Source organism: Syngnathus leptorhynchus, chromosome 6 (assembly GCF_054491065.1).
Source record: "Syngnathus leptorhynchus isolate UIUO chromosome 6, UIUO_Slep, whole genome shotgun sequence".
Classification (NCBI taxonomy): domain Eukaryota; kingdom Metazoa; phylum Chordata; class Actinopteri; order Syngnathiformes; family Syngnathidae; genus Syngnathus; species Syngnathus leptorhynchus.
In genome coordinates, this window is record NC_141200.1 from 503,991 (window position 1) to 528,550 (window position 24,560).

Sequence of the window (24,560 nt, forward strand, 5' to 3'; positions counted from 1 at the left end):
GAATAACTATTCCGCAACACGCACTTTAATGGCAGCTTTCTTTCGCCTTTGTTGAGTGAAGGAGGGATAAAAAGATGTTTCCTTTCCAACAGAGAGGACAGCACAGTTTCGAATGAATTTGACTCCACTTTTGACGCCACGTGCTACAGTACCAGTTTAAGACCACACGGTGGCAATGTTTCTCCACGAAACTGCTGCTAGTTCATTTCGACGTTGACAGATGAAAACGGATGTGTTATTTTTGGAGCTGTCAAAATATTTCGTCTTCTTTTATTGATTCGTTTTCATTATATTATTAAGAAAAACTTTGTTGCGCAATGATAATCTTGGTTTCAATCCTGACTGTAATCAACGGAGTAACAGGGATCGTATTTGGTACGTTCATTTATTTTTCAAAAGTGGAGTAAAAAGTCATTTCAACGTCAAATAGAAGAATTGTTAGTCATATAGTTCAAAATAATTCAAGGCCATTTTCACATTCCAGCAACTGAAAAATGCAGAATCTCTTTCTAGTTTACAATACAACGTAGTTTAGTACCGATGTTATAGTGCAGTGCAAATGTTTAATATAACATGACTATTTGATTTCACAGTAAAGAAATAAAAAATGCATGTTGATTTAAAGAAAAACTATAAGACATGAGAGTTCAGTATAAATAAAGTAAAATATTTATTTTATATTGGAGTGTCACTCGGTTTGTATAAATATAAAGTTGAACATTTTGTGTCACGACAAACAAACAAAAGCATTAAATACATTTAACAAACGCTCTTATTTACAATATCAGTTGATGGATACAAAAAATGGTCCTCTGCTGCAGTGGAGCCAGCAAGCAGTCAAATAATCAGTCAGTTTTTGCCATTTTGCTGTCGTTGAAATCGAAGTGGAGGACGTGAGGGAAGCTTGAGGTGGAGCTAGGAATGTAAGCAACAACAATCATTTGCCTTCGTGTTGGCTGCATGAGCAATCATCCCCATCAATAAACACATTTACCATCGGGAAGCCGACAAACAATTTGGGCGAATGCAAAGCAAAAATAAGAAGAAACACGGCAGCGGTTCCATGACATTAGCTTTAGGGAGCGCAAACATCCATGAATACATGCGACAAAAGCGGCTTTATTATATCCCAAAAGGGACTGTTGTTATCGTTATTGTAACAATTCACCACGTGTAAAATAGTTTTGTCGTTCGAAGCATTCACGAAGTCAAGAATCATTGAGAACTAGCTCGACAATTATTCACACATTTTAGAAAAAAAACAAAACTGAACCGTGATCACGAGAAGCATTTAACATGACATTAATTTCAAATCGTGGGCTAAAAACAACGGGCTACCTAAAAGAGTCTTTCTTTCTTTATGGGATTAATTGCGTTATTTTTATTGCCATGGTGAGCAGCAAGGATGGAAGCGTTGAAGCACCGGGCGCAAATATCGAAACGTCAACTTTGAGTGGCGGTGAAACTGCCCGTTTTCTTGTTGGATGATGATGATGATCATGTGGCGCGGCGGATTCCTATAGGACTTGGTAGATGAGGTTGGCGTCCCGTTGGTGGTCGGCGCTGTCGCCAGGGGGGGCCGACGGCGGGTTGGCAGGCGCGTCTGCGGGCGCTCCGGCGGGCGCGACGGCGGGCGCGACGCCGGGCGCGTCCGCGTTGCTGCCGCTGGCAACGTTGGCGTCGGTGGAGATCCTCTCCACGATGCTGGACAAACAATCCAGGCTGGAGACCACCGACGCACGCTCGCGCTTGACACCTGCATGCGTGCGCGCAGAATTGATCATCCATTCAATCCTCACTTCCTCAGCTTCGCTTTTGGCAATTCATGCAGCGGGCGAGCAGAAGGCCGCGCGCGACAGCCAGGGGACCGGCCCGCAAAATCATTTTGAAATTATTCATTTATAAATAAATACAATTGAGCCATTCTGGTTCTCTTCACTTGGAAAGTTGCTACTTGAGGCAGGGTGGGGAAAAAAAATGAACGTCACCAACACTTCCTAAAATAATTAATGGACTGTCCAATTATGAAATTTGCCACTTGATCGAGTCTCAAAATATGACGGTCATTTAAGACCTTGAGAATCAATTATGATCCCAATTATTCAAAAAGTGACGTCACGGGCTCTTACCGTTGCTGCTGTCGTCACTGAAAAAGTTGTTGGCTCGCTTGGACGAAGGGCAACTGAAGTCCGCCTGCACAAATCATCATAAGAATAAACGCAAAATTTTAATTTGAATGTGTAAATTAAAGTTCATCTTGTGTCATCATGTGTTTCGTTTTTTTTGGGGTTTTTTCTTGATCATTTTTGACTGCAGGGTTTTTCCATGATCATTTACAAACTTATAAACCTTTTAATTATGCGATCGACTTTGTATTATTATTGTGTTTCGGCGATAAATGGAGTCAAGTCAATAGTCTGCTCAAATTAATTTGGAGCAAACTGGCAGCATGCGCTTATTTACATCCATTCAATTTGAATTTCAATACATTTGATCTCAAGAGGGAGTGAATTCGTCATATTTACAGCTCTCGTTCTTGAGTTTATTCATTTTCATTTTACTCCAAGGCAGCCAGACAGAGAAAAGAAAATGTTTAAATATATAAAATATATAGAAAGTGGCATGTGGAATAAATTCGATTTTTCTTGCTGGTATTGATTGTGGTAGTTATCAAACTTACATTTTAGTATTTATTGACTAAAATAGACCTAAAGACAATAACGAATTTGAATTTGAAATTGTGCCCATGTGCGATGGTGTTAAGATTTTTTTCTATTTGTGATGCGAACAAGTCAGCATTGATTAGGATCAATTGGTCAAATGCAAGGATTTGCACTTTCAAACGTCATTTAGCGCTTGAAGTTCAATCGCGCGCGCACTTTACGCCTTAAATTGAGACAAAAAACAAGAGCAATTAAATATAGACATTTCAAAACTTTTTCGAAAACAAACACCTTATTTTCTACAAGTCTTATTATTGTCTAGCTTATTTCCTTCTCCTGTCGCGCCCGCACGCGCGCCCAGGACAAGAAGGCTCCAAAGATAAATATTCAAACTTTCATTCATTCGTTTAAAAAAAAAAAAAAAAAAAAAAAAAAAAAAAAAGAGGATTTAATTTTTTAACAGAACGAAAGACCTTTTTCGATACTTTGAAAATTTCATTTCTGAGAAGCTCGGAGAAAAGAAATTAAGACCACTTCTGCCATGAGGGTGTGGGGATTTTTTTCTTTTTCTGTTTTGTTTTTTTTCCTGCTAGCCTCCTTACCATGCCGTCGGAGCAGTTGGAGCGGGGGCTGGAGGCGTCCGAGTCGGCGGCGTAACGTTCGACCTGCAGCGGGTAGCAGGTGTCGCCCGCAGACGGGGAGCCGGCGGCGGCGGCCCCGCCCGCGCGCAGCAGCGCCTGCAGCGCTTCGATGTATCCGATGGCGTTGCGCAGGATCTCGACCTTGGGCAGCCGCTGGTTGGGGTTGGCCGACGTGCAGCGCTTGAGCGTCTCAAAGGCGTCGTTGACTTTGCCCAGGCGGCGGCGCTCGCGCAGCGTGGCAGCCTTGCGCCGGTCGGCGTTGGTGGTCTTGCGCTTGCACGCCTTGCACGCCCACAGCAGGCAGCGGCCCGCCTGGTGGTGGCCGCTGGGCGCGCGTACGTGCTCGTCGTCGTCCGGGTCGCGTGCGTGCGAAGAGCCGGACGACGACGATGACGTCGAAGACGAGTCGTCCGGCTTGCAGGCCTGCAGCAGGCCCGCCGCGTGCACCATGCGGGGATCCAGGTGGGGGTCCAGGTCCTCAAAGAAGCGCATGTCGCTCGTGTCGAAGCACGGGTCGTCATAGAAGTCGTCGCCCGGGCAGCCCGGACAGGGCGCCATGTTGAACTGCATGTCCGACAGCTCCATGCTCGCCACCGAAACTTGCCCTGCGCGCAGCCGCCTTAACGGGTGCTCATGTTGGCCCTGGCTGCGGGCCTTTGGGGGCGGGGGGGAGGGGTTGCCGGAGAGTTCGGTTCACTGACACTTGATGGGGACCCCCGAACCCGCTCCCAGCGTCTTATAGCTGCCAGGTCACGCGTAGGCGTGTTTAGCAGGGCAACGTGCACCTGACGCTGGCCAATCAGGGGGCCGCGCGCGGCGTGACGGCTCTTAAGACTTCACGCCAATTAGGATCCAATTACGACGCCGCCCCACCCCCGCCCGCCACTCAACGCAGAACATCCCATTCACATGTTGCTGGTGTTCATTTTTCCTTGGCCCCCCTTCATTTAAACGATTTAAAAGGGGGAAAAAAAGCAGAAATAAATAAATAAAGCGTGGATGTTGACAAATCCAAGCATGCCATGGAGCAAAATAAAAAATACAAAAAAATGCATGGGCCCATTGATAAAATATGACAAGGTGATATGTAAGATTGGAAGTTGATGATGAGAACGCCTATGACAAAATGAGATCATGACAATATGGCAACGTTCTCTCCACGTTGACAGTGGAACAATAACAAGGCTTTTCCATTTGCAGCCCTTGAGGACCACCAAGGTGCTGACATAGCTAGGAGACCCCGGTGCTACTCAGCTGCCATACGCAAAGGTCTTCTAAGATGGACGTCCCCGTCTGGAGCTCAGCTGGGGGTGACGAGACACGCTGGGAATCAAATGGCTTCCACTTAAAGGTAAATCATCTCGCCGAGGTCCACTCGGACCACACCCAGGTAACGACCCGTCGCCTCATTAGACGTGGTTGGAGCCACACTTTGTTGTCACTCACCACACCGAAAGTGGCACATAACCAGACACCCAAGTAGACATTCAAAGACCAAACCTGAGGATGATCCATGCATGGCGGCATATTTAAACAAGGGCTGTTTGCGCCGTTGTGGGTGTGAACTCATCCAATGGAAGGACCTCCTCTCGTTTCCTTTCATCGTGGAGCGCTCACATCGCACGGAGACGCAGACATCGGAAGCTGTTGGCAAACTTTTCGTGATCGGAATTTAATCTGCTTTATTTTTGATGACTTAGAGGACGGCGGCTCCAAAGGGTCGAAAAGACAAAATGGTCATATCGCATCTAGGTGTCAAATATCACCACGGCAACCACGGCAGAAGACCAACAAGACGAGTGTGTTGACTCGTCACCTGCGGGTTCAAAGGTCACGGACCACACAAGTGCCTGCCACTGCTACATGACCACAGGCGCACGCACGCACACACACACTCACACACGCACGTGTAACCCGAGTCTTATTGCTGTGCAGGCAATTATTCTCATGTGCTCATCAACATGTTAACTGCAGACTAATGCTAACGCGCACACACACATAACACGCACGCACACACACACACACACACACACACACACACACACGGAGTGCTGCAAATCAACTTTATTCATCCAGCAAGTCAATGTCAGCGAGGTGAGCTGGTCTCCGGGTGGTGAGGTGAAGATGCTTCCCGCAACAGCTGAGCCCCTAAAACCATCACAAGGGCCCCAAACGGGACCACCCAACACCACCCAAATACACTCTTGTGCATTTTTTGTTTTTTCCTTGTGACAGAGCGTAAGTTTTCATTCGCGGTCGTAAGCAATGATTGATTGATTTTCCATTTTGCTGCATTACCGTCTCGTCATTCTCCATGTTATCAAGTTCTAAAGTTGGTATCCAGACGAGGCCTGTAGCACTTTTCGTCTCCTCGCTAATCTGGTCCCCGTGCTAGCTTTTTGGAATGCGAGCCGCTTTCTTTCGATATCAATCACGTGCGTGTTGCGTTTGATTGAAGCCAAGTCGCTAAAGCTGGACCCAGACCTGCTCGATGTATTTTTATTTGACATCCTGATATTTTCTGTAACCGCATCTGGACCCGCTAACCCACAATAGCATGTTAGCAGCGCTGACGTGAGGCGCACGCACGCTAAAGCGAGCTCTCATGTCGGCGGTTCAGGTTTCGGCCTCCGGCACCTGTCGTTAGCCGTTAGCCGCTAGCCGGCGCTGCCTCATTTTGTCTCGCTCGTGCCAGCAAATATTTGCGGCGTTGTGTCATGCCGCTTCCCTGAGAGCTTTCCTTCTCGCTGGATTTAGTCTAATCGTGTGTTCCACTCTGGCATGTGAGGCTGGATGCCCACAGCAAGCGCCCATCCAGCCAGGACGCGTGGGGGGTCTCTGAATGCAGCCGCGCGTTGACGGACATGGAGAACCTGCCCAGACTTTTACATGTCCAAGAAAAGAACTCAAAAGACGTCTTGGTTGTGCAAATGAGAAAAGAGCTCCACATGCCGCAAAAAAAAAAAAAAAAGACAACGTAGCATGGCTAGCTAGCGTTCGACTTCATAAAAGTAGGACATAAACCTTGGGCCACACCCAAAACATTTTTGGGGGTTATCAATTTCCAAATGCTCCCAAAGTTTTTCTTCTGCTGACTTCAGCCGATCTTGCAGCATATATTTTTAGTCCGAATTTCCCCACGAGCGCGATTGGTCCGGTACGGCGCTGTGGGGGGGGTTGAGTTCCTCTACACGGTGGAGATGTTCGTGTACAGTACACAAGCTAGCCACTGCTAAGCCAAACTCCTCTTGGCTAACTCAGATGGGCGCAGATGTCGTCCTGCTGACTTTGCCTTTGTTCCAAACTCCCTGTGATGCTTGTCAAGTCCACATGCAAAAGTCTTCTGCAACATCGGGTAGAAAATGACAAGAAGATAAACTTCAAGAAAGTTCTGGAAGCATTTTGTCACGGCAGTGCCCGCTACATCATAAACAACTTACTGCATGACTCATTTACGTGATCCGATGACTAAAGGTTATTTCTGGCTACCCGTGTACTCGATGTACTCAACGTATGTGCGTGCGTGACTCGCCCACTAACAAACTTGCTCACATTTAAAAAAATCGATTTCAAACTTTTCTTTTCCATTCATTGATGGCTATCTTTGAGCTTCTGACTGGTCAACAGATTGAACTGGAAGCGTTTGCTTGAAACTTCAGTGGGACTAAAGGAATGCTGTTTACTGCAGACAGCCAACTGCTTGCGAGTGTGCGTGCCCCCTGATTGGTCGGCGGTGTCGTCACGGAGACAACAGCTGTCTCCAGGATGAAGAAGCTACTTGGAGGGTGCCAGCCAGTCTGCAGGCCTGCAACCGGAGAGTCCCATAGGAGTCCCCAACACACACACACACACACACACACACACTGGCACGGCAGGCCTAGCTCAGCGCCCTCTAGAGCAGGCAGGGCTCAGCAACTAAGCCCAAATTTCCTCTTACTGACATTGTCATGGAGCAAGTCGTGCTTTTTGTGCTCATTTCAGTGTGGCTGGTCGGAAGCAAGCACATGGAAGGAAGGAAGGAAGGAAGGAAGGAAGGAAGGAAGGAAGGAAGGAAGGAAGGAAGGAAGGAAGGAAGGAAGGAAGGAAGGAAGGAAGGAAGGAAGGAAGGCTCCATTGAAATTGTCAGTGTTTTTTTTTTCATCTTCAGATATTTCTTGACATTGCAGTATGTGTGTGTGTTCATGTGTGGGCGTGCGTCACACGTGTTGTTTTCACTGACGGCAACTGTCGCAACAACGACGCCTTTAATCTGCACCTGCCACTGACACAGCAAATGTGCAGACACACACACACACACACACACACACAGATGAGCCCCAGGCGGAACGGAGCGGAGCGCTCGGCTGATGCGCAGCCGAGCGTGCTGGGAGTCGTGATGGCTACAGACGCCATCTTGCATGTTTGCCATCCAAACATATACACGCACAGCTAAAACACACACACACACACACACGCACATACAGTACAGACACGTACTATCAAAACCGATGGAAAAATATTCACACACAAACAGACATACACACGTAGAGATGGACTCGGCGTCATACGGCCAAAAAATGGAGACGGACACACGTTGCCACTTTTGTTTTAGCAATGGCGTAAAGGCAAAGGTTAAGGACATCCTTTGCATGCGCCGCAGGCAGGCAGGGCGTCTCAGGTCGAGTCACGCCAGGGCAGGCCAGGCCAGGGGAGGGGGGGGGCGCTTACAGGCGGGTGTTTACTGTGCCCACGAGGATAGGAAGTTGGTCACGGGGTCAGAGGTCAGGGAGCCATAGCAAGCTTCACTTCTGTCTGTGCGTGTGTGCAAGACAACAGGTGGGACACATTGGCACATGCACAAACACACACACACACACACGCACGGCCCACCTGCCACACCTGTCAATCATCAAGCAGTATGCACTTTTGCAAGTAAGCTTGCATCGTGTGTGTGAGAGAGAGAGAGAGAGACAGAGAGATACAATGTACATGTGAGTGTGTGTGTGCCTGCGTATGCAGTATACATCTATACACACACATATATAGACACTGTATACCTGTATGCATGCTGTCCTTGACACTGAACTTTGACCCCACCTAACAAAGGGACGCCGCTTCATCCTTGTCCGAATGGTTTACACGCACGAAGGACGAGGCCTCTCAGTGACGGGTCAGTGAAGACGAAGGGTGCTTTTGGGGGTCCACTTCCAACGTCAAGTGTCTGCTCTGTTTGTCAAAATGACTTTTTAATTGTGGTGCACCTTGTAGCGCCGGCCGCATGTGTTCCACTTTCTTCACCATGGCTTTGAACTTGCATCCGCTGCTGCAAAGTCAAATGCCCCCCCCCCACCATCGCCCCCGACACCCCAAAAGCAGCCCCCCCCCCCCTCATTATCCCGTGCAGATGTTGGGTCGGCGGGCAGCTAGCGAGCCCGTCTCAAATGTCGCCCATCTAATTGATAGGAAAACTCTGGCCGGGAAGCGCTAAGCCCGTCTGAGCTCTCGGGTTCCCGGTGGGCGCGAGGCGTTCACGGACCTCGCGTTGGGCCACGGAGCCAGATGAAGACGATCCGGACCGGGTCTTAAACGAAGGATGTGACGCTAATGACTTTAAGAAGAGCTAATCCGGCCATCTGGACCCGCCCATTGTTTGATCTGGACCTTGTTGTCTCTTTGGGGAAGGATCATGGGAAGGGGCTTCCTCGTTTGTTTTGCTTTCATTTGCTGCTGGATCCGTTGCAGATGGACGGACACCACCGGTCATCTGATCGGGGACGGCGAGGCCTTCTCTCCTCGTCCTTCTACGTTCTAATAAAATAGAATTGAGTATGAGACAACCCAATCCAGGAAATGCCCCCTCCCCCCATCCTGAGTCCTTTCCCGGCGGCGTGATGGATGACTCTATGGCGCTATTTTGAGGCGGGTAGCGCTATGTGACCTTTGGCGGGTATTTCTCGTCCAGCCTTTTAATGCACCCGAGAGCCGGTTCGGACTGTCCGGAACATTCCGCACTCTTCCCCCCCCCCAGCGAGGGGCTGAAGAGTGTCTTTGGAACTCGCCGCTCAGGAATCAGAGGGGACGTGTTGCATTCACGATGTCAAAGAAAGTGGATGTTGCTTCAATCCAAAACGTGCAGAGCGTGACGAGACCATCGGCGCCCGAGATGGCTCCGCTCAGCTTTTTTTTTGTGCTGGGGCAGCCATTTTGGCTTCTTTTGGACTTGTGCTGCATTTGTTCTGGCAGCTGAACTTGAGTGCACAATTTCTCCGTTCTTCTAGCAGCGGACAGCTGCGGTGTCAGTTACACACAAACCGGGCCCCACTTGGGGGGGGGGGGGGGCAGAGGGGGTCACGCGCCGCGCTACACTCTACGTGCGTGCGTCTCCGGGGACACGTTGGCTCGGGCCTCGCTCAAGACGCAGGAGCGAGGCAGGGGTGAGGTGGGCGAGGCCAGGCCAGGCCAGGCCGGACCGGGCCCCCGCTTCCAGATGCCCGCTGTTGACAGAGTGCTCCTTAGTGCGCCGTTGGCCCCTTCTCCTCACGGGCCGGAGTGTGCTGTGCGACAGCTGCGGGGTCTCAACGACACCCCCCTTCATATTGGGCGCCATCAAATAGCCCTGACCACAGCAGGCAGGGCCACATGGGACAAAGTGTGAGCCCAAATGCAGCATTGTTGACACTTCCACTCTTTGTCCATCAGATGGCGCTGTCGCCCCGGCATTGCTCATCATCGCGCTTTCCTTGTGTGAGCTTTGCACGTCCAAGTATAGGACAAGAGAAAGTCTGAAGGACAAATTCCTTTTCCATCATGAGTCGATGAGAATGAACTCATGAATGGCATCATGGAGTCCAATTCAGGCATTGCTCATTCTGTCGTCTGCTAGAATCAGTTGGTAAAGGAAAGCACTCTCCAGGGCGTTGTGGATGGACCCACCCAGGATGTTGCAGACGCTCCGTTGGGAAGGAAGAAAAGCCACTTGACAAGATGACCCAAAGGCCGCCCAATCCACCCGCCTCGGCATCTGCGAAGGTCCTGGTCTCTTTCTGGTACACCTCCGAGTGAAATAGGTCTGGGGGGCCTGCTCACGGAACATCGTACGAAGCACTGGACTGACTTTTCATTGCTTTCTTATCTGTGCCGAGCCGTGCCGTGCCGTGCCATGCCGTGCCATGCCGTGCCATGCCGTGCCATGCCGTGCCATGCCGTGCTATGCCGTGCTATGCCGTGCTATGCCGTGCTATGCCGTGCCGTGCCGTGCTGTGCCGCTTAGCTTGCATCCCTCTTGCACAATGAAGGCGTTCCATTCAATTTATGATTCTTTCTGCTTGATCGTATTGACTGTACTCTCCCGTAAGTGACATGTCGGTTACCATGGCTACCACTGATGCACGACCGCTAAGAAGACAAAATGCGTATTTGGTTCTGCAAGTTTGTCTGAGGACATTTTTTTAAATGCCATGAATGTGTGTGTGTGAGTGAGGATATCAAAGGAATGAACAGTTATGGCATACCCAGGTGTGTGCGTGCGTGCGTGCGTGCGTGCGCGCACTCGTAATCCTCTTAGATGAATGCATCCAATGAGGCGCCGGCGTCCCGTCTGGTCCTACCCGCCCTTCGCCCGCTTTCCCGCCATTTAATCCAAGTGGATTATGTGGCTGGGCCGCACGCTGATGCAGAGAGGTGAGGAAGAACCCGCAGGAATCGGCAAGCGGGAGGAGCCTCCCAGGAACGGCCGTCCAAGACCACAGGTGGGGGAGGGCGGTCGCCATGAGCGACTGGAACGAGGTAAAAATTGACGAAAGCCAACCAGCCGGAGCCCACGAGAGGAGGCGCCGTCCGTCCTCTTGAGTCGGGATGAAGCGCGGCCTCCAAGTCGCCGGCTTGCTCTTGCTGTGGCTCGGCGTTCAAGCTCAGATGAAGATCCCGCCTGAGACGTGAGTGTGCTTCTTCCCAAAACCTTCAAGCTGCTTCAGATTTGGAGCGTCCGGGGATGAATGAATGAGGCTTCAAAGTGGTCTTGATCTGGATCTTCATAGTCTTGCTGCGCATGGGTGAAACCTGTCCAGATGGGTTCTCAGCTCGATAGTCACACTTTGACCGAATGAATAAATGAGCTTCAAAGGGGTTCTGATCGAGCTATTCACTCATGACTATGACGACCCAACATTTAGCTAACGTTTCATTGACGGTGATTCAATGATGTCATCCGAAATCAGTACCTAAACGTCATCACATTGATGGCGTGATTCCTCGTGGTCATGATGTCAGAGAGTTAACGAGGCGCTTCCGTAGGGGGAACGGACGCCCTCTTGCTGTCTCGTCGGCTTGCCGTCAGGATTTGGAAGGCTCGAACTGTCCCACATATTTAGCCGCCTCTTGTCCCTCTGCCATCTTGTCCACTCAGCCTGCTAATCTGGTTAATCTGCACTAGCACACCGCCACATTATCTGGCCTGTGTCCGCGCTTGCAATTTTGGCTGTTCTCCAAATGGCCATCTTCCAGAATGCTTCCAGAATCTTGCACCATGTTCTAGAATGATCACAGAATGTTGTTACCTCATGTACCACAATGTTCTATAATGCCCCTCATGTTGTTTCCCACACTATTCTAAAATGGGTTGACAATATTACACAAGGTCCAGTAAGTAATATGAAAGTAGCATGCAATACGAATGTGTTGTTTACACACACAAGCTCATTTTGAATTTTTAGAATCAAAGTCGGGAAAACCACAAAGAAATGGCATGTTCAAACGACGTCCAGTAGGTGGCGCCCTCGTCGGAGCAATTAAGTGTACAGTACTCACAGTTCAGAAGACCCGTGTATTTTGTTGAACCCCCCCCCCGGCAGAAGACGTGATGTTCCAACGAAGAAAATTGCTTCTTTTTTTCACACCATCATATGCAGGAATCGAACTCACGGTGTCGGCATACAAGACAGGCGAGAAGTTAAACTATTCCAGCGCAAACGACCTAGGGACGTAGTTCCCGCCATTATATTAGCTCGTCCAGCTAATGAACACGGCTCGCTAGCCGGCTATGCTAACTGCACTGGGCTAATAATGTCTGTAACAGGAATCAAATCAAATCAATCTTTATTTGCCAAGTTTGAGCATGCCAAACAAGGAATTTGACTCCGGTACATCTCGGCCTGTAGCTAACAAGAATGCAATTAGCTTCAGCTAACTAGCCATTATCACGCTCGTCCTTTTCCACCTGCGGGCAAACATGGCATGCGCTGGCCGTGCCACCACGGCACTCACCGTCCTCTGAAGCTATTTCCGGTGAAAAGGTTTTGTGTACTTGTACAAACATGTCTCAAAAATCATTTTGTTAACACGCCAATGCGCTAACGTGCTCATTCGTAGCGTGTGTGCGTGTACTTCCCGCATTCATGATTGATGACATCATCGTGATCTGCCTTCCATTGTGCTTGTTAACTTGATACTTGAGTTATTTTGCGTTTTGTTCAACTTGATGTGTTTAGTAGTGTTGTTTTGTGTCATGGGTGATTTTGTTGAGCTGTGGGTTTGGTGATTTTTTTTTATTTTTTATCATACGTCCGGCTTGTCATGTTGTCATCATTTTTGTCTTGTTTTGGGTTGTGTTGCTCTGAGTTAGGTTGACTTAAATTGTCTTTTCCATTTGCGTCAGGTATTGTGATTTTGTTTGAGTTGTGTTGCGTTTTGTGTTTTTTGTAGGTGGGGCAATGGCAATTCACTTGATGTCGTTGTTCACGAGATGATAAATGATGCTGGTTGTGCAATCGACATGACAGGTTGAGTTGTTGTGTTACAGCGTGCAGCAATGGGCGTCCATCTTCGCGTCGCAGCTTCGAGAGCTTTCCACCAAGTATTCAGGATCGCTTCTTCTGCAAAAGGTACAACTCGTTCCTCTTTTTGTTGATCCGCGATTGGCATCGATCCACTTTGATGGGGCGAGAAAGCCAATTCATAACTCGAGGTCCCGTGATATCTGACTTGGCTGACTTGCAGATCAGATTGGGATCTCCAAGCTCAAAATAAAGTGACACAAATCCCCGTGACAAAAATAACCTCACTAAACAGGGTTAGCGTGCTTTGTTTAGCTCCGTGCTAACGAGCGCATCTCGGTTAGCTCGAGCCGTTTGTTCGTCGCTCGTGTTGGTTATGCTAAGCGCATGCAAATAGTCTAGAGATGTGATGTCTACTGAGGTAAACGTACAAATTCCGTCCGAGAATGACGTCCTCGGTGCCCGACTATCGGGCCCGCCTTTTTGGCAGAAGTCCAAGAATCGATTTTCGTGTGCTTTGTTCAGAAACTGAAGGACGTGGAGTCCATCATCAAGATGGTGGACGTAGACGGAAGCGATCTGGTCAAGGATTACGCTGACCAGATTGAACGTATGCTGGGCAGCAAAATGAAGTCTGTCAAGGTGCTTTCTAGAATCCGTCCGTTGTTCTGTTGACCGGCAGCTGGCCGGTAGAATTCATTCATCAATCATCCGGCACCATTGTGCAAAAAATAAAAGGGACACAAAACAAATCTCAATGTCGTCCTTCAGCGGCTCGCCGAGTCGGCGGAAGATGCTGACCTCTACCACGACTTCAACGCTTCCTTAGAGGTAATTTTTTTGGTTGGTCTGACTTAGACAATAATCACGTTGAAGCAAATGCCGGCCGGTTGGCGCAGAGGAAGTCCCGTCAGCGTTTCTTCTCGCGTTCTCAGTTTGACTACTACAACTCCATGCGGATCAACACGCTGGACGAGTACGGAAACTCTGTGCAACTGGGCGGCGAGTTCCCGCTGGAGGAGAACGAGCACTTCAACAAGATGCCCGTCAACACCCAGCAGAGCACCGTGCAGGTGCCCACCAACGTCTACAACAAAGGTGGGTAGGCGCTCGGCCCAGGCGGCCCTTCCTCACCCTTCCGCGTCCCCCCCTGACAGACCCCAACATCGTCAACGCCGTGTACAACTCGGAGGCCCTCAACGACGTCTTTGTGAGCAACTTCCTCAAGGACCCCACGCTCACCTGGCAATACTTTGGCAGCTCCGCCGGCTTCTTCAGGATTTACCCCGGTAACACACACGCACGATTGGAGTCATAAAATGTCCACTTTGAGCCTTTTTATCGTTTTAGGCATCAAATGGACGCCGGACAGCAACGGCGTTGCCGCCTTCGACTGCAGGAACCGAAACTGGTGACTTTTTAATTGTAAATTTTGTGCGCCTGTGCCTAATCTAGCACGCATTTGAGGAGGTTCAGTCAGACAAAAGTAGTGCTTTGCTGCCATCTTGCGCTATTGTTATTTGACCGATGAATTATGACGATGTGAGTTGAGAAGTTCCACCAGTGTGTCACGCGTGTCAGGTACATCCAGGCGGCCACATCGCCCAAGGACATCGTCATCATGGTGGACATCAGCGGCAGCATGAAGGGCTTGAAGATGACCATCGCCAAGCACACCATCAACACCATCCTCGACACGCTGGGAGAGAACGACTTTGTCAACGTCATCGCCGTGAGACGCACGCGCGCACACACCAGAACCTGCGCACGGCTTTACGCGCGCCCGTGTGTGTGTGTGTGTGTGTGTGTGTAGTACACAGATTACGTGCGCTATGTGGAGCCGTGCTTCAAGGGAACTCTGGTCCAAGCCGACCTGGACAACAGGGAGGTAAGCTCTCCGTCGGCAGCCACAGCACCTCAACAAAGTCACGGCGCGATGTCGTCATTGTTGACGTGTGTTCTCTTCAGCACTTCAAGATATTAGTGGAGAAGCTTCACGTGAAAGGAGAAGCAAAGCTCAAGAACGCCATGAAAGAAGCCTTCAAGATCCTCAATGAGGTGGGAGGGGCCGGGGGCGTGTCTTTGACATCCCGCACGGCACAATGGGAGAAGAAACGTGTTTTGTGTGCCTAGGCGCGCGTTTTGGGTCAGGGCAGCATGTGCAATCAGGCCATCATGCTGATTACCGACGGCGCCATGGAGGACTTTGAGTCCGTCTTTGAGGAGTTCAACTGGCCCGAGCGCAGGGTAAGCTCGCCGCCTGTGGCTGCGTGTGTGCCTGCTCAACGTTGGCTGAGCTCCTCGGCTTTGCAGGTGCGCGTTTTCACCTATTTGATTGGCCGAGAGATGACCTTTGCCCAGAACGCCAAGTGGATCGCCTGCAACAACAAAGGTGGCGCAAGTGTTGCTTTGTTGTCATTTGAGAAATTGATGCTAGCGTGAGTGACGCTTCGACGCAGGCTACTACACGCACGTGTCGACGCTGGCCGACGTGCAGGAGAACGTCATGGAGTACCTGCACGTGCTGAGTCGGCCCATGGTCATCAACCACGACCACGACATCATCTGGACCGAAGCCTACATGGACACTGTGGTGAGACCTCCCCCCCTCGCTGGTAAAAGACGGCGGGCGCGCCTCTGGGCACCGCCTCGGTCCCCTTCATCTTCATCATGATTTTTCATCTTCATCCTGGTTTTCATCCTCTTCATTCATCATCATCTTCATGACCTTGCCGTCAGCTTCCCAAAACCAAGGAGGTAAAGCTGCTCCCTTGACAATGCTCAGGCGCAGGCCTTTATTTTTGTCAGCTCCCTACTCGAAGCCAGTCCGCTTGTGTGTTTTGATCATGGCGTTGTTGACAGCTGTTCAGCACCAAGGCGCAAAGTCTGCTGCTAATGACGTCGGTGGCCATGCCCGTCTTCAGCAAGAAGAAGGAGACGGTCGGTGAAAATTCAGCATGAAAAGTAGCCTCGGTTAGGATGGTGTCAACTGAGTCACGGTGTGTGTGCAGCTGTCGCACGGGATCCTCCTGGGCGTGGTGGGTACCGACGTTCCCCTCATGGAGGTGATGAAGCTGGTGCCCCGCTACATGGTGGGTCCGCCCGGCCGCGCCCTTGTGCTCCCCGTCCTCCTCGTCACCCTTTTGCCTTTGTCGTCGTGTGTCAGCTGGGCGCGCACGGCTACGCCTTCCTCATCACCAACAACGGCTACATCCTGGCGCACCCCGACCTTCGACCTCTGGTGACTACACACAAAGCACGCGCGCCATCAGAATTGGACCAGTGTACTCGATTGAAGGTTTGCGTTTGTTTGCAGTACAAGGACGGCAAGAAGCTGAAGCCCAAGCCCAACTACAACAGCGTGGACCTGTCCGAGGTGGAGTGGGAGGATGACGACGAGACGGTAAGAGCGACGAGCGGCCCGTCTTCTTCGCTCCCAACTGATCGTCTGGGTCTTTTGGCAGCTGCGGACGGCCATGGTAAAAGGCGAGACCGGAAGTTACACGCTCAACATCCGCGCCTCGCTGGAGAACGGGGTGAGTCCTTTTGATGGACGAGGCACAAAAAGCTGCCGAGCCGGAAAGAGTTGCAAGAGGCAAAATGATGACGTTCCATTTCTAAACAGAGAAGGCCCCTCTTCCTGGTCAACGACTATTTCTACACAAATATTGACGACACTCCCTTCAGGTAAGATTGGACTTTGGGCAATGCTCTCCGCAGCTTGTTCAAAACGAGTCTGTTGAACGCCTGTCCCATCTGGGAGTGGAGCAGCACATGTAGACAGACAATTTTTGGAGTGCTGATTGAGGCTGAGCTCGGCCAAAATGCGTTTGTGTGCGCACAGTTTCGGCATGGTGTTGACCCAAGGTCACGGAAAACTCATGTTTGTGGGAAACGTGTCGGTGGAAGAAGGTAGGCGCTGGCTTTGCTTTTCCTCACGCTTTGCTCGCATGGTGAATTTCGACCTTTGCGCCCGCAGGGCTCCACGACCTGACCTCTCCCGACCTCAGCATCGCCTCCGAGTGGTACGACTGTAATCTTTGCTCACTTTACAGTTTGCTTCATTTTTATGAAATGAGTTTACTCATGGCAAAGAATTCACTGCAATGACTCTTTTCGCTCCTTGAGGACGTATTGTGAGACGGACATCGACCCCGCCCACCGCAAGTACTCGCAGCTGCAGGCGGCCCTCCGCTACCTGCAGGGCAAGGAGCCCGACCTGGAGTGTAAGTGGCTGCCGCTCGGCCCCTCGGCCTCCAAAAAGCTTTCGGGCCTCCGTGACGTCAGCCGTGCGCGCTTAACCTAGGCGACGAGCTGCTGCTCCAGCAAACCTTGTTTGACGCGGTGGTGACGGCGCCCATGGAGGCCTACTGGAACGCCATCATGCTGGACGACAAGGTGGAGCCCGGCGTGGAGACGGCATTCCTGGGCACGCGCGTGGGCCTGATGAGGATCATGAGATACGCCGGCGTGGAGACGCGTGTGGCAAAGTGAGAAGGTGGAGCGCTGTCAGCGTGCCGGCCTTCGCATCAATACGCGTCTTCCTCACCTCCCAGAAGGTTCCTGACGCCCGCGGACAAGGACAACCTGTTTACGGTGGACCACTTTCCGCTGTGGTACCGCCTGGCCGTGGAGAACCCGCCGGGAGGTTTCTTCTACTACCCCGTCAACGACAAAGGTCACACACCTGCTCCTTTTTTTTTTGATCGTCTTGTCATTGCTGTTCTCACGCGTGTTTGCTGTCGTCGCTTGCAGGCACCAAGTACGTGGTGGCCACCACCTCGGTCACCGTGTCAGCGCAAGGCAAGACAGCCGTGGCCGGAGGTCAGTCGTCCCTCCTTCCAATTCATCAGAAAGTCAGGTGTCTTTTGTTTTGTTTGTTTTGAGCTCGACTGGCGCTCCGGAGCGGACCCAAAGTCCGCTGACCCCAGCTACTACTCAAACCCGGTACACTTAAAAGTACACCAATGACTTTTATTGAGGAAGCCAACTCTTCATGTGGAAAAATAATGGGAACCTTTACCGACTGTCAAAAGTGGTGCTGATTGAGGTTGTAGTAAATCCGTAAGGCCTGTTGGTGGCAGTGTTGCTGTAGGATAAGAGTGTCTTTGCAGTAGCCTGGCCCAGGACCAAGAGGGGACATTTTTGTTGCCTTCTCCCTAAACACTACACGGGGATTTTTTACATCATCGAATGTCGGGATTTTATGTCAGGGACTATATGGCTGGAAGGATGAATCAAATCTTATAATCCCAAATAATCACTATTTTGGGATCGTAGTAGAGTCATGGCGATGTCATGGAGGATCGGCAGGCACACGTCAGAAACTGCTGATACGGTAGCCGTGCACCACGCAGGCCTCTTTGGGCGGCGTCTCCTCCGGCAGAAGGCCGTCTTCCGGGTCGGCGTCCGGGCCCGACCGCTCCATGAGCGGCTGCCCGCGATGGTTCAGGTGCTTCTGGTAGCGCGCCATGAGCGAGGCGTAGACGCAGCCGTAGGTGGCCGCCACCGCCATCATGACGCACACCGTCCCGCACACCACGCCCGCCACGATCTGCGTGCCGCGAGCTCGCCGGACGCTGAGCGGACGGTAGCGCTGCCGCACGCAGTCGCGGCCCGGCGGACACGAGGGGCGGCTCGAGTCTCCGGACGCGAACTCCCTGGCGCCGGAGTCCCCGGCGCCGGAGTCCCCGCTGGAGCTCTGGGTGCAGTGGGCCAACATCTCGGCCGGCACCCCGCGGATATCCCGGCCCGACAAGCTCCTCGGTAGACTGCAAGTCACGCCGTCTACCAGACCATCTAAAAGGATGGAGGAGAAAAGATGGATTCAACATTTTAGGGAGGAGAGGAGATGTTTGGTCCTAGCCTTTTCTCGTAAATGGCATCAAGATTATGAGGAGGTCTTTGTCAAAATGTCTTGGCGGCCCACCTCGGTAGAGCATCCACTCCATCCAGTGTTTGAAGGCCCTCATCTTGCAGTCGCAGTGCCAGGGGTTCCCAGCCAGGAGGAGCTGCTTAAGCCCCCCCGCAGGTTCAAAGGTGGCCCTTTCCAGGACGGCCAGACGGTTCCTGGCCAGGGACAACCACCGCAACTTCTGGAGTCCATCCAGCAGGCCAGTAGGCAGCCAGGGGAGCGCGTTCGAAGACAGATCCAGACCTCGGAGCCACCGCAAACCCTTGAAGGCCTCTCTGTCCAGGCCCCGCTCCACCTCGTGGCTCCAGTCGATGTTCGCGGTGGTCAGGTGCTCTCCGAGAAGGTTAGCCGACAGGTTGAGCCAACGTAGGCCGCCCAGATCGGAGAAGGCTCCCGAGGACAGGCCGGACAGTCGGTTCTGGGAGATATCCAGAACCTCCAGGCCGCTGAGGTCGGTCCAGTCAACGGACGCCAGGGTGGAGAGGTTGTTCCGGTGGAGACGCAGTGTCACGCAGTCCCGATCCAGCGTAGGCAGGAGCGGCGTCAAGGTGATCAGATCCACACCCGAGCAGTCGCTGGTGTTCTCGCTGCAGGTGCACATGTCGGGACAGCAGCGGCCCGAGCCCAGCAAGACCACCAGAACCAGGGTGGGCGTGAGGGCGCCGACTGAAAAGTCAAAACAAACGGTGAGAAATGCCCATCGCAATAGGAATCAACTGGCTTTTGGATTCCAATTTGGTGGATCACGGCAAAACGATTGCCCGTGCGTCTTACTATAGACAGCTCAATAATGAATCAGTGATTTACAATCATCGTGGAGAAGACGCACCGAGAAGCCGCCGGAGGTTTTGCGGGTCCTGGTCCAGCCCCTTCATGTCGGCCACGTGGATCACAGCAGGGTCCGGTCGAGCAGAACATCCTGCGGAGAACATCGAGAACCCGCCATGAGCCCGACGCTCAGTTTTTGCCACGCAGCAAACGTTCACTATGGATGCAATTGTGATGCTACATGCTAGCGCGAACAGTTTGCCCCTTCCAGCCGAGCCCGCGATGAACTGCCGCCGCTAATCCTGAAATGAATTGAATAATCCCAGCAAAGCTTTATTCCATCCGAGTGAGGGTGAAATGCTGAACTTGGTCAAAAATCGCCGACGGACGATTAAAAGCATCGCCAGATGGCAGGACGGAGAGAAAAAGAGGAGCAAATCGGCCTTCCTTTCCTGCCGAGGCACTCGAGTCAAGACGGACGCCGCCCCGAGCTCTTTTCTTTGTGGACTTTCCGTCCCGCTTTGTCAGCCCGCCACAAAGGGGCCATCTTGGCTGCCCGCGAGGCCCGCCGCCATTGAAGCGCAGCGTCCTCACAATATGGACAAAATGCCTGCCAAAGTAAAGCCCTCATCTGAAATCTAATGGGAATTTCAAACTTGAATTGAAAACCCTAACCCAAGAGGTTTCAAAGCCCAACATCCCTGGAAAAACCTGGTGGCATTGCCACGCCACGGACGCCCCCTGCCTGCCTGCCTGCCTGCCTGCCTGCCTGCCTGCCTGCCCGCCCGCCCGCCCGCCCTCAGGTGGATGGCGAGGGGGCCGGCGCCCCATCAGCCCCTCCCTTTACACGCCCCTGGACTGCAGAGACGTCACACGCACACTCACCATGTGCTGAAGAAGGTGAGCCTCTGAAATAAAAGTCGTGCAGTGGAGCTTCAGCACAGGACGTCCTCCTCCGTCCACCTGTGCTCCATCAAGTGTGGAGCCACTTGCTGCTTCTGCTCAAACAGGAGCGAGCGCACTTCAATCCCGGATGCTCCTCCTCGTCTGCGTCATTCTCTTTCGGATATAGTTCGCCTTACCCGCTATCGTCATCACTGCTCTCTCAGCTGCCTCTCGCGCACACACACATCGTGGGCACACACGCCGACATACATCACGGGCACACTCCCAAACACCCGCCCGGCCGGGGTGAGCGAGCATTATGTGGTTTGGAGGGGAAAAAAATAAAAGGCAGAGAGAGACAGAGGCCATATGTTGCCGCACGGCTGCCGTTAGTGGAGATTAAATGGAATGTGTGCATTCATTCATTCACATTGACTGACTGCGTGTGTGTGTGTGTGTATTTTTGTTCTATTCATAGCCGTAGGTCTGCAGATGTCCTTGGACGTGCTGGAGAAGACGTTCTGGGCTGTCACCAAGCAGGTGACTGAGGGCACACACACACACACACACACACACACACACACACACACAGCCAGCCAGCTGTTTGTGATGCAGGCAGGAAGGCAGGCAGGCGATGCTTAATGAAAGCTGACAGCTCCTGATTCAAGTTTCTTCTTGATATTTCCATGCTGGGCTTTGTCTCCGCTTGATTTTCATCGTCATTTTACTGTCTTTTAAACGTATTTAATTTTTGCTCTTTATTTTTTGATTTTAATGGTCATTTTTAATTGTAAGCGTAAATACGTAACAAGAATTAAGTGCCAGTGCTGCCCCCAGAGGCACACTGTGGTACTACATAAGAAGGACCTTTGTCATCCATGAAAGTATGCAAAAGTATACAAACCCATACATTCCTCAACGCAAATGACATGTCATATTTGTGGTCCTAGTTTAACGATGGCTATCTTTCTCATCGATATGTTTTTTCTTTCAGACGAGCGACACGGACGTGAGTGTTTCCTCTTTTGTCGCTCAGCTCCAGTTGGGAACGCCGCAATTGACATGTTTTGCTTGCGTGTTAGTGTTCCAACGTGGAAGGATTGTGCCCCCTCAACTGTGAAAGTGACGTAAGTCACCACACACCACCACAAAAGTTGTTTTTCCGACACATCGCAAGGCGTAAAGTGGCGGCGCGCGTAGGTAGGTCACATGACGATGCACACGAGTCACGTCCTTGACGTGATGTCATCTTTCAGGACCTGCGCTGCCTGTTAGTGGACAATCATGGCTTCATCTTGCTGTCCAAGGAGAGAAAGGAGGTAAAAGGTCAGGGGTCACGGCCAACGTGAGGTGGAGGAGGACTAGCCGACCGGGCGGAATTGGCTCGTTCGAGCGCCAGATTGGCCGCACGACCTTCACGCTCACCTTCGACGCTGAGCGGGCGCGTTGCCGGCGGTAGAACGAGACGCCATCCTGTCATTATTTGATTGCTTCGGGACAGCTGGCCATCGCTCGCCGCATTAGCCCCGGCCGGCCATTAACACACACACACACACACACACATTAGTCAACATAATGCACATTACACAAAGCCACGCACACACATTCAGGCAAACTTTGATCCACCACGTGATTCAGTCCACATTTGTTTTTTTCTTCAGGTGGGCCGCTTCATGGGCGAGGTGGACGGCGCCGTCATGGCCACGCTCATCAAGATGGGCATGTACAAAAAGTCAGTTGGACAATTTTGCGCCTGCAACTTTGTGGCTGCCAGCATGACATTTGTGCGTGTTTCCCGCCTGCTGCACTGGCAGAGTGTCGCTGTTTGACTACCAGGCCATGTGCAAGAACAGCCATCACCACGCCAGCGGCGCTCCCCGCCGCCTGCTCAGCGTCAGTCGCGTACACCGACCGGCCCACAGCGCATTCAAACTTCAAAAGCGCGTCCAATGTTGACGGTTGTTGTCTTTTTCTTTCCGCAGCCTCTCTACAACCTGGCGGCCATCGTCCGCTGGATCTTTTCCAATGCTCTCATGTGAGGAAGCGCAACTGTTTCCTGACCTCTCTATTTATTTATTTATTTATTTATTTTCCAACTAACTTTGCGTGTCTCAAGGTTCGTATTGGACTTCAACCTGTGCGGTTTGTGGCACTCTGATTACATTGTGGACGGTAAGCCGCCGCCGTCATCACTGATTTTGTGACTCAAAACGCATCCTTCAAATCTGCCATGAAGTAAAATGAATCCGGCTCAGCAAAAGCTGTTGTGTTTGAGTCTCCTTGTCATCACTCCATGTTTTTCTCCATCATCATCTTCATCATCATGGTTCTGTTCATCATTTAAGCCAAGGCTGGCTATCACACCTGTGAGTTGAACGTGGACGTCACATCACACGAGCACCTCGCCCGCCGGATTGATTTGCATTTCTGCTCGCGTGCGTGTGCGCAGCTCACAAGCAGAAGAAGGTGGAGGCTCTGGTTCCATGCGAGACGGCCTATCCCGGCTTCGTGTACGACGCCTCCGTCAAAGAGGCAAACAGCATCATCAAATGTGGACGCTGCCAAAAGTACACACGCACACTAACACGCACCCCACTTTTTTTCAGCGCCCGATGATGAGGTGCTTGAGTTTCTTTCTATTGTAGGATGTTTGTGGTGCAGCGTGTCCCGGACAGCAACTTGCTGGTGGTGGTGACGGAGGCTAACTGCGACTGTTCTCGCCAATACAGCCCCATCCCGCTGGAGGCCAAAGAGATCAAATATATCCTTTTGCCACGCGCCACCTACAGGCCGCCTAAGGCAAAGCAACCGGCCTTTTCTTTTTCCTTGACGACGGCCAACATAACGCCACGGTCAAGTGCAACAGGATGAAGTCGCAGAAAGTACGCAGGCGCCCTGAGTCTTGCCACGCCTACCACCCCAAGGTCAGGACGCTGCATCTTTCACCTTTTGCATCCATCGCTTGAAGTTTGATTCCAACTTTTACGACTTCAGTGACTGCATTTTTTATTTCGACATGTCATTCAATTGTGCGGAATTTTCCATCTGTGGTCTGACTCCCTTAAAAATGTCTCTCTTGAAAATTGTGATCCGCTTGACTTTTTGTCAAACTTTTGTGTGTCAGGAAAACGCCAAGGACTGCGGCGGCGCGTGCACCATCTCCCTGTCATTGAGCCTTTTCCGCATCTCCCTGCTGTTTTCGTTTACCCTTCTCCTTACGACATAACCGCAGCAAGCGGCCAATCAGGAGATGGAAGCAGACCTGAAGCGGGAAATCAAATGGTGGGACGTCAAGACAAACCTGGTTTCCGGTCGTTTCTATGGCTTTTCACAATGAAGGTTTAGCAGCTTTTTGCTGTTGAGGCAAAAAGACATTTATGGGAGATTTGGCGCCCTCTGCTGGACAGATTCCTTCATAGCCATAGGTTGGACTTTTTTGCCTCCTTCGAAAAAGATTCTTGAACGGTGATATACTGCCAATAGTTTTTCCACAAAAACACGCGGATTAAGTAGTTAGTAAAAAAATACATATAAAATAATATACGTGTGTGTGTGTGTGTGTGTGTGTGTGTGTGTGTGTGTGTGTGTGTGTGTGTGTGTGTGTGTGTGTGTGTGTGTGTGTGTGTGTGTGTGTGTGTGAGTGAGAGTGATATTTCTTAAAATATGTGTGGGAGAGGATACGCCCTAAGGTGAACCCACAGTTGCCAATCGGCAAGGATGGAGATTTTTTATTGTATTCTTTTCCTTGTTATTACTTGATGCAAACTATTTTCCAGTCTCCAGAAATTGTTCTAAATAAAACCAATATATTTATATCATAGAGACTCTCGTCTATCCTGTCGGCCATCCGAGAAGCAAAAGTAGTGTAACAGGTTACAGTATTCGGTTTATTTTACTAAAACACTTCCAGTATCATTCGGATTGTATTGTGTATCTATCT

At 51.1% G+C, this 24,560-nt stretch overlaps 3 protein-coding genes across 3 annotated transcripts; 1 reads left to right on the top strand and 2 right to left on the bottom strand.

The window, feature by feature from the left end:
• Positions 1-646: 646 nt before the first annotated feature.
• Positions 647-4,088, bottom strand: LOC147055010 (myoblast determination protein 1 homolog). Its single transcript, XM_085914669.1, has 3 exons — positions 3,266-4,088; positions 2,130-2,193; positions 647-1,756 (listed from the first exon to the last, which is right to left on the bottom strand). The coding sequence occupies exons 1-3, from the start codon at positions 3,887-3,889 to the stop codon at positions 1,518-1,520; spliced, it is 927 nt and encodes a 308-aa protein (XP_085770795.1). The 5' UTR covers positions 3,890-4,088; the 3' UTR covers positions 647-1,517.
• Positions 4,089-12,160: 8,072 nt separating this feature from the next.
• Positions 12,161-24,416, top strand: LOC147055011 (voltage-dependent calcium channel subunit alpha-2/delta-4-like). The gene is made up of 39 exons (XM_085914807.1): positions 12,161-12,222; positions 13,080-13,161; positions 13,579-13,695; positions 13,825-13,884; positions 13,989-14,151; positions 14,211-14,342; positions 14,404-14,464; positions 14,635-14,785; positions 14,867-14,941; positions 15,022-15,111; positions 15,187-15,300; positions 15,367-15,445; positions 15,513-15,646; positions 15,793-15,810; positions 15,916-15,993; positions 16,065-16,145; positions 16,220-16,294; positions 16,370-16,456; positions 16,518-16,589; positions 16,679-16,740; positions 16,898-16,965; positions 17,033-17,078; positions 17,182-17,279; positions 17,360-17,543; positions 17,610-17,731; positions 17,809-17,877; positions 21,099-21,160; positions 21,615-21,629; positions 21,703-21,747; positions 21,877-21,939; positions 22,282-22,352; positions 22,435-22,513; positions 22,603-22,655; positions 22,737-22,792; positions 22,966-22,986; positions 23,070-23,187; positions 23,266-23,386; positions 23,467-23,544; positions 23,745-24,416. Exons 3-39 carry the CDS (start codon positions 13,609-13,611, stop codon positions 23,844-23,846), a joined length of 3,090 nt encoding a protein of 1,029 aa, XP_085770933.1. The 5' UTR covers positions 12,161-12,222; positions 13,080-13,161; positions 13,579-13,608; the 3' UTR covers positions 23,847-24,416.
• On the bottom strand, positions 18,374-19,842 carry LOC147055012 (leucine-rich repeat and transmembrane domain-containing protein 2-like). Its single transcript, XM_085914808.1, has 3 exons — positions 19,797-19,842; positions 18,983-19,633; positions 18,374-18,852 (listed from the first exon to the last, which is right to left on the bottom strand). Exons 1-3 carry the CDS (start codon positions 19,840-19,842, stop codon positions 18,374-18,376), a joined length of 1,176 nt encoding a protein of 391 aa, XP_085770934.1.
• Positions 24,417-24,560: the final 144 nt, after the last annotated feature.

Coding starts and splice junctions, on each gene's coding strand:
- LOC147055010 (XM_085914669.1), bottom strand. CDS start 3,889: ATGGAGCTGTCGGACATGCAGTTCAACATGGCGCCCTGTCCGGGCTGC. Junction 2,194..3,265: donor CCAACTGCTCCGACGGCATG/GTAAGGAGGCTA, acceptor TGATTTGTGCAG/GCGGACTTCAGTTGCCCTTC. Junction 1,757..2,129: donor CAGTGACGACAGCAGCAACG/GTAAGAGCCCGT, acceptor GCACGCATGCAG/GTGTCAAGCGCGAGCGTGCG.
- LOC147055011 (XM_085914807.1), top strand. CDS start 13,609: ATGGTGGACGTAGACGGAAGCGATCTGGTCAAGGATTACGCTGACCAG. Junction 14,152..14,210: donor CACCAACGTCTACAACAAAG/GTGGGTAGGCGC, acceptor CCCCCCTGACAG/ACCCCAACATCGTCAACGCC. Junction 14,465..14,634: donor GACTGCAGGAACCGAAACTG/GTGACTTTTTAA, acceptor CACGCGTGTCAG/GTACATCCAGGCGGCCACAT.
- LOC147055012 (XM_085914808.1), bottom strand. CDS start 19,842: ATGAAGGGGCTGGACCAGGACCCGCAAAACCTCCGGCGGCTTCTCG. Junction 19,634..19,796: donor AAACCTCCGGCGGCTTCTCG/GTGCGTCTTCTC, acceptor TTGACTTTTCAG/TCGGCGCCCTCACGCCCACC. Junction 18,853..18,982: donor GGAGTGGATGCTCTACCGAG/GTGGGCCGCCAA, acceptor CCATCCTTTTAG/ATGGTCTGGTAGACGGCGTG.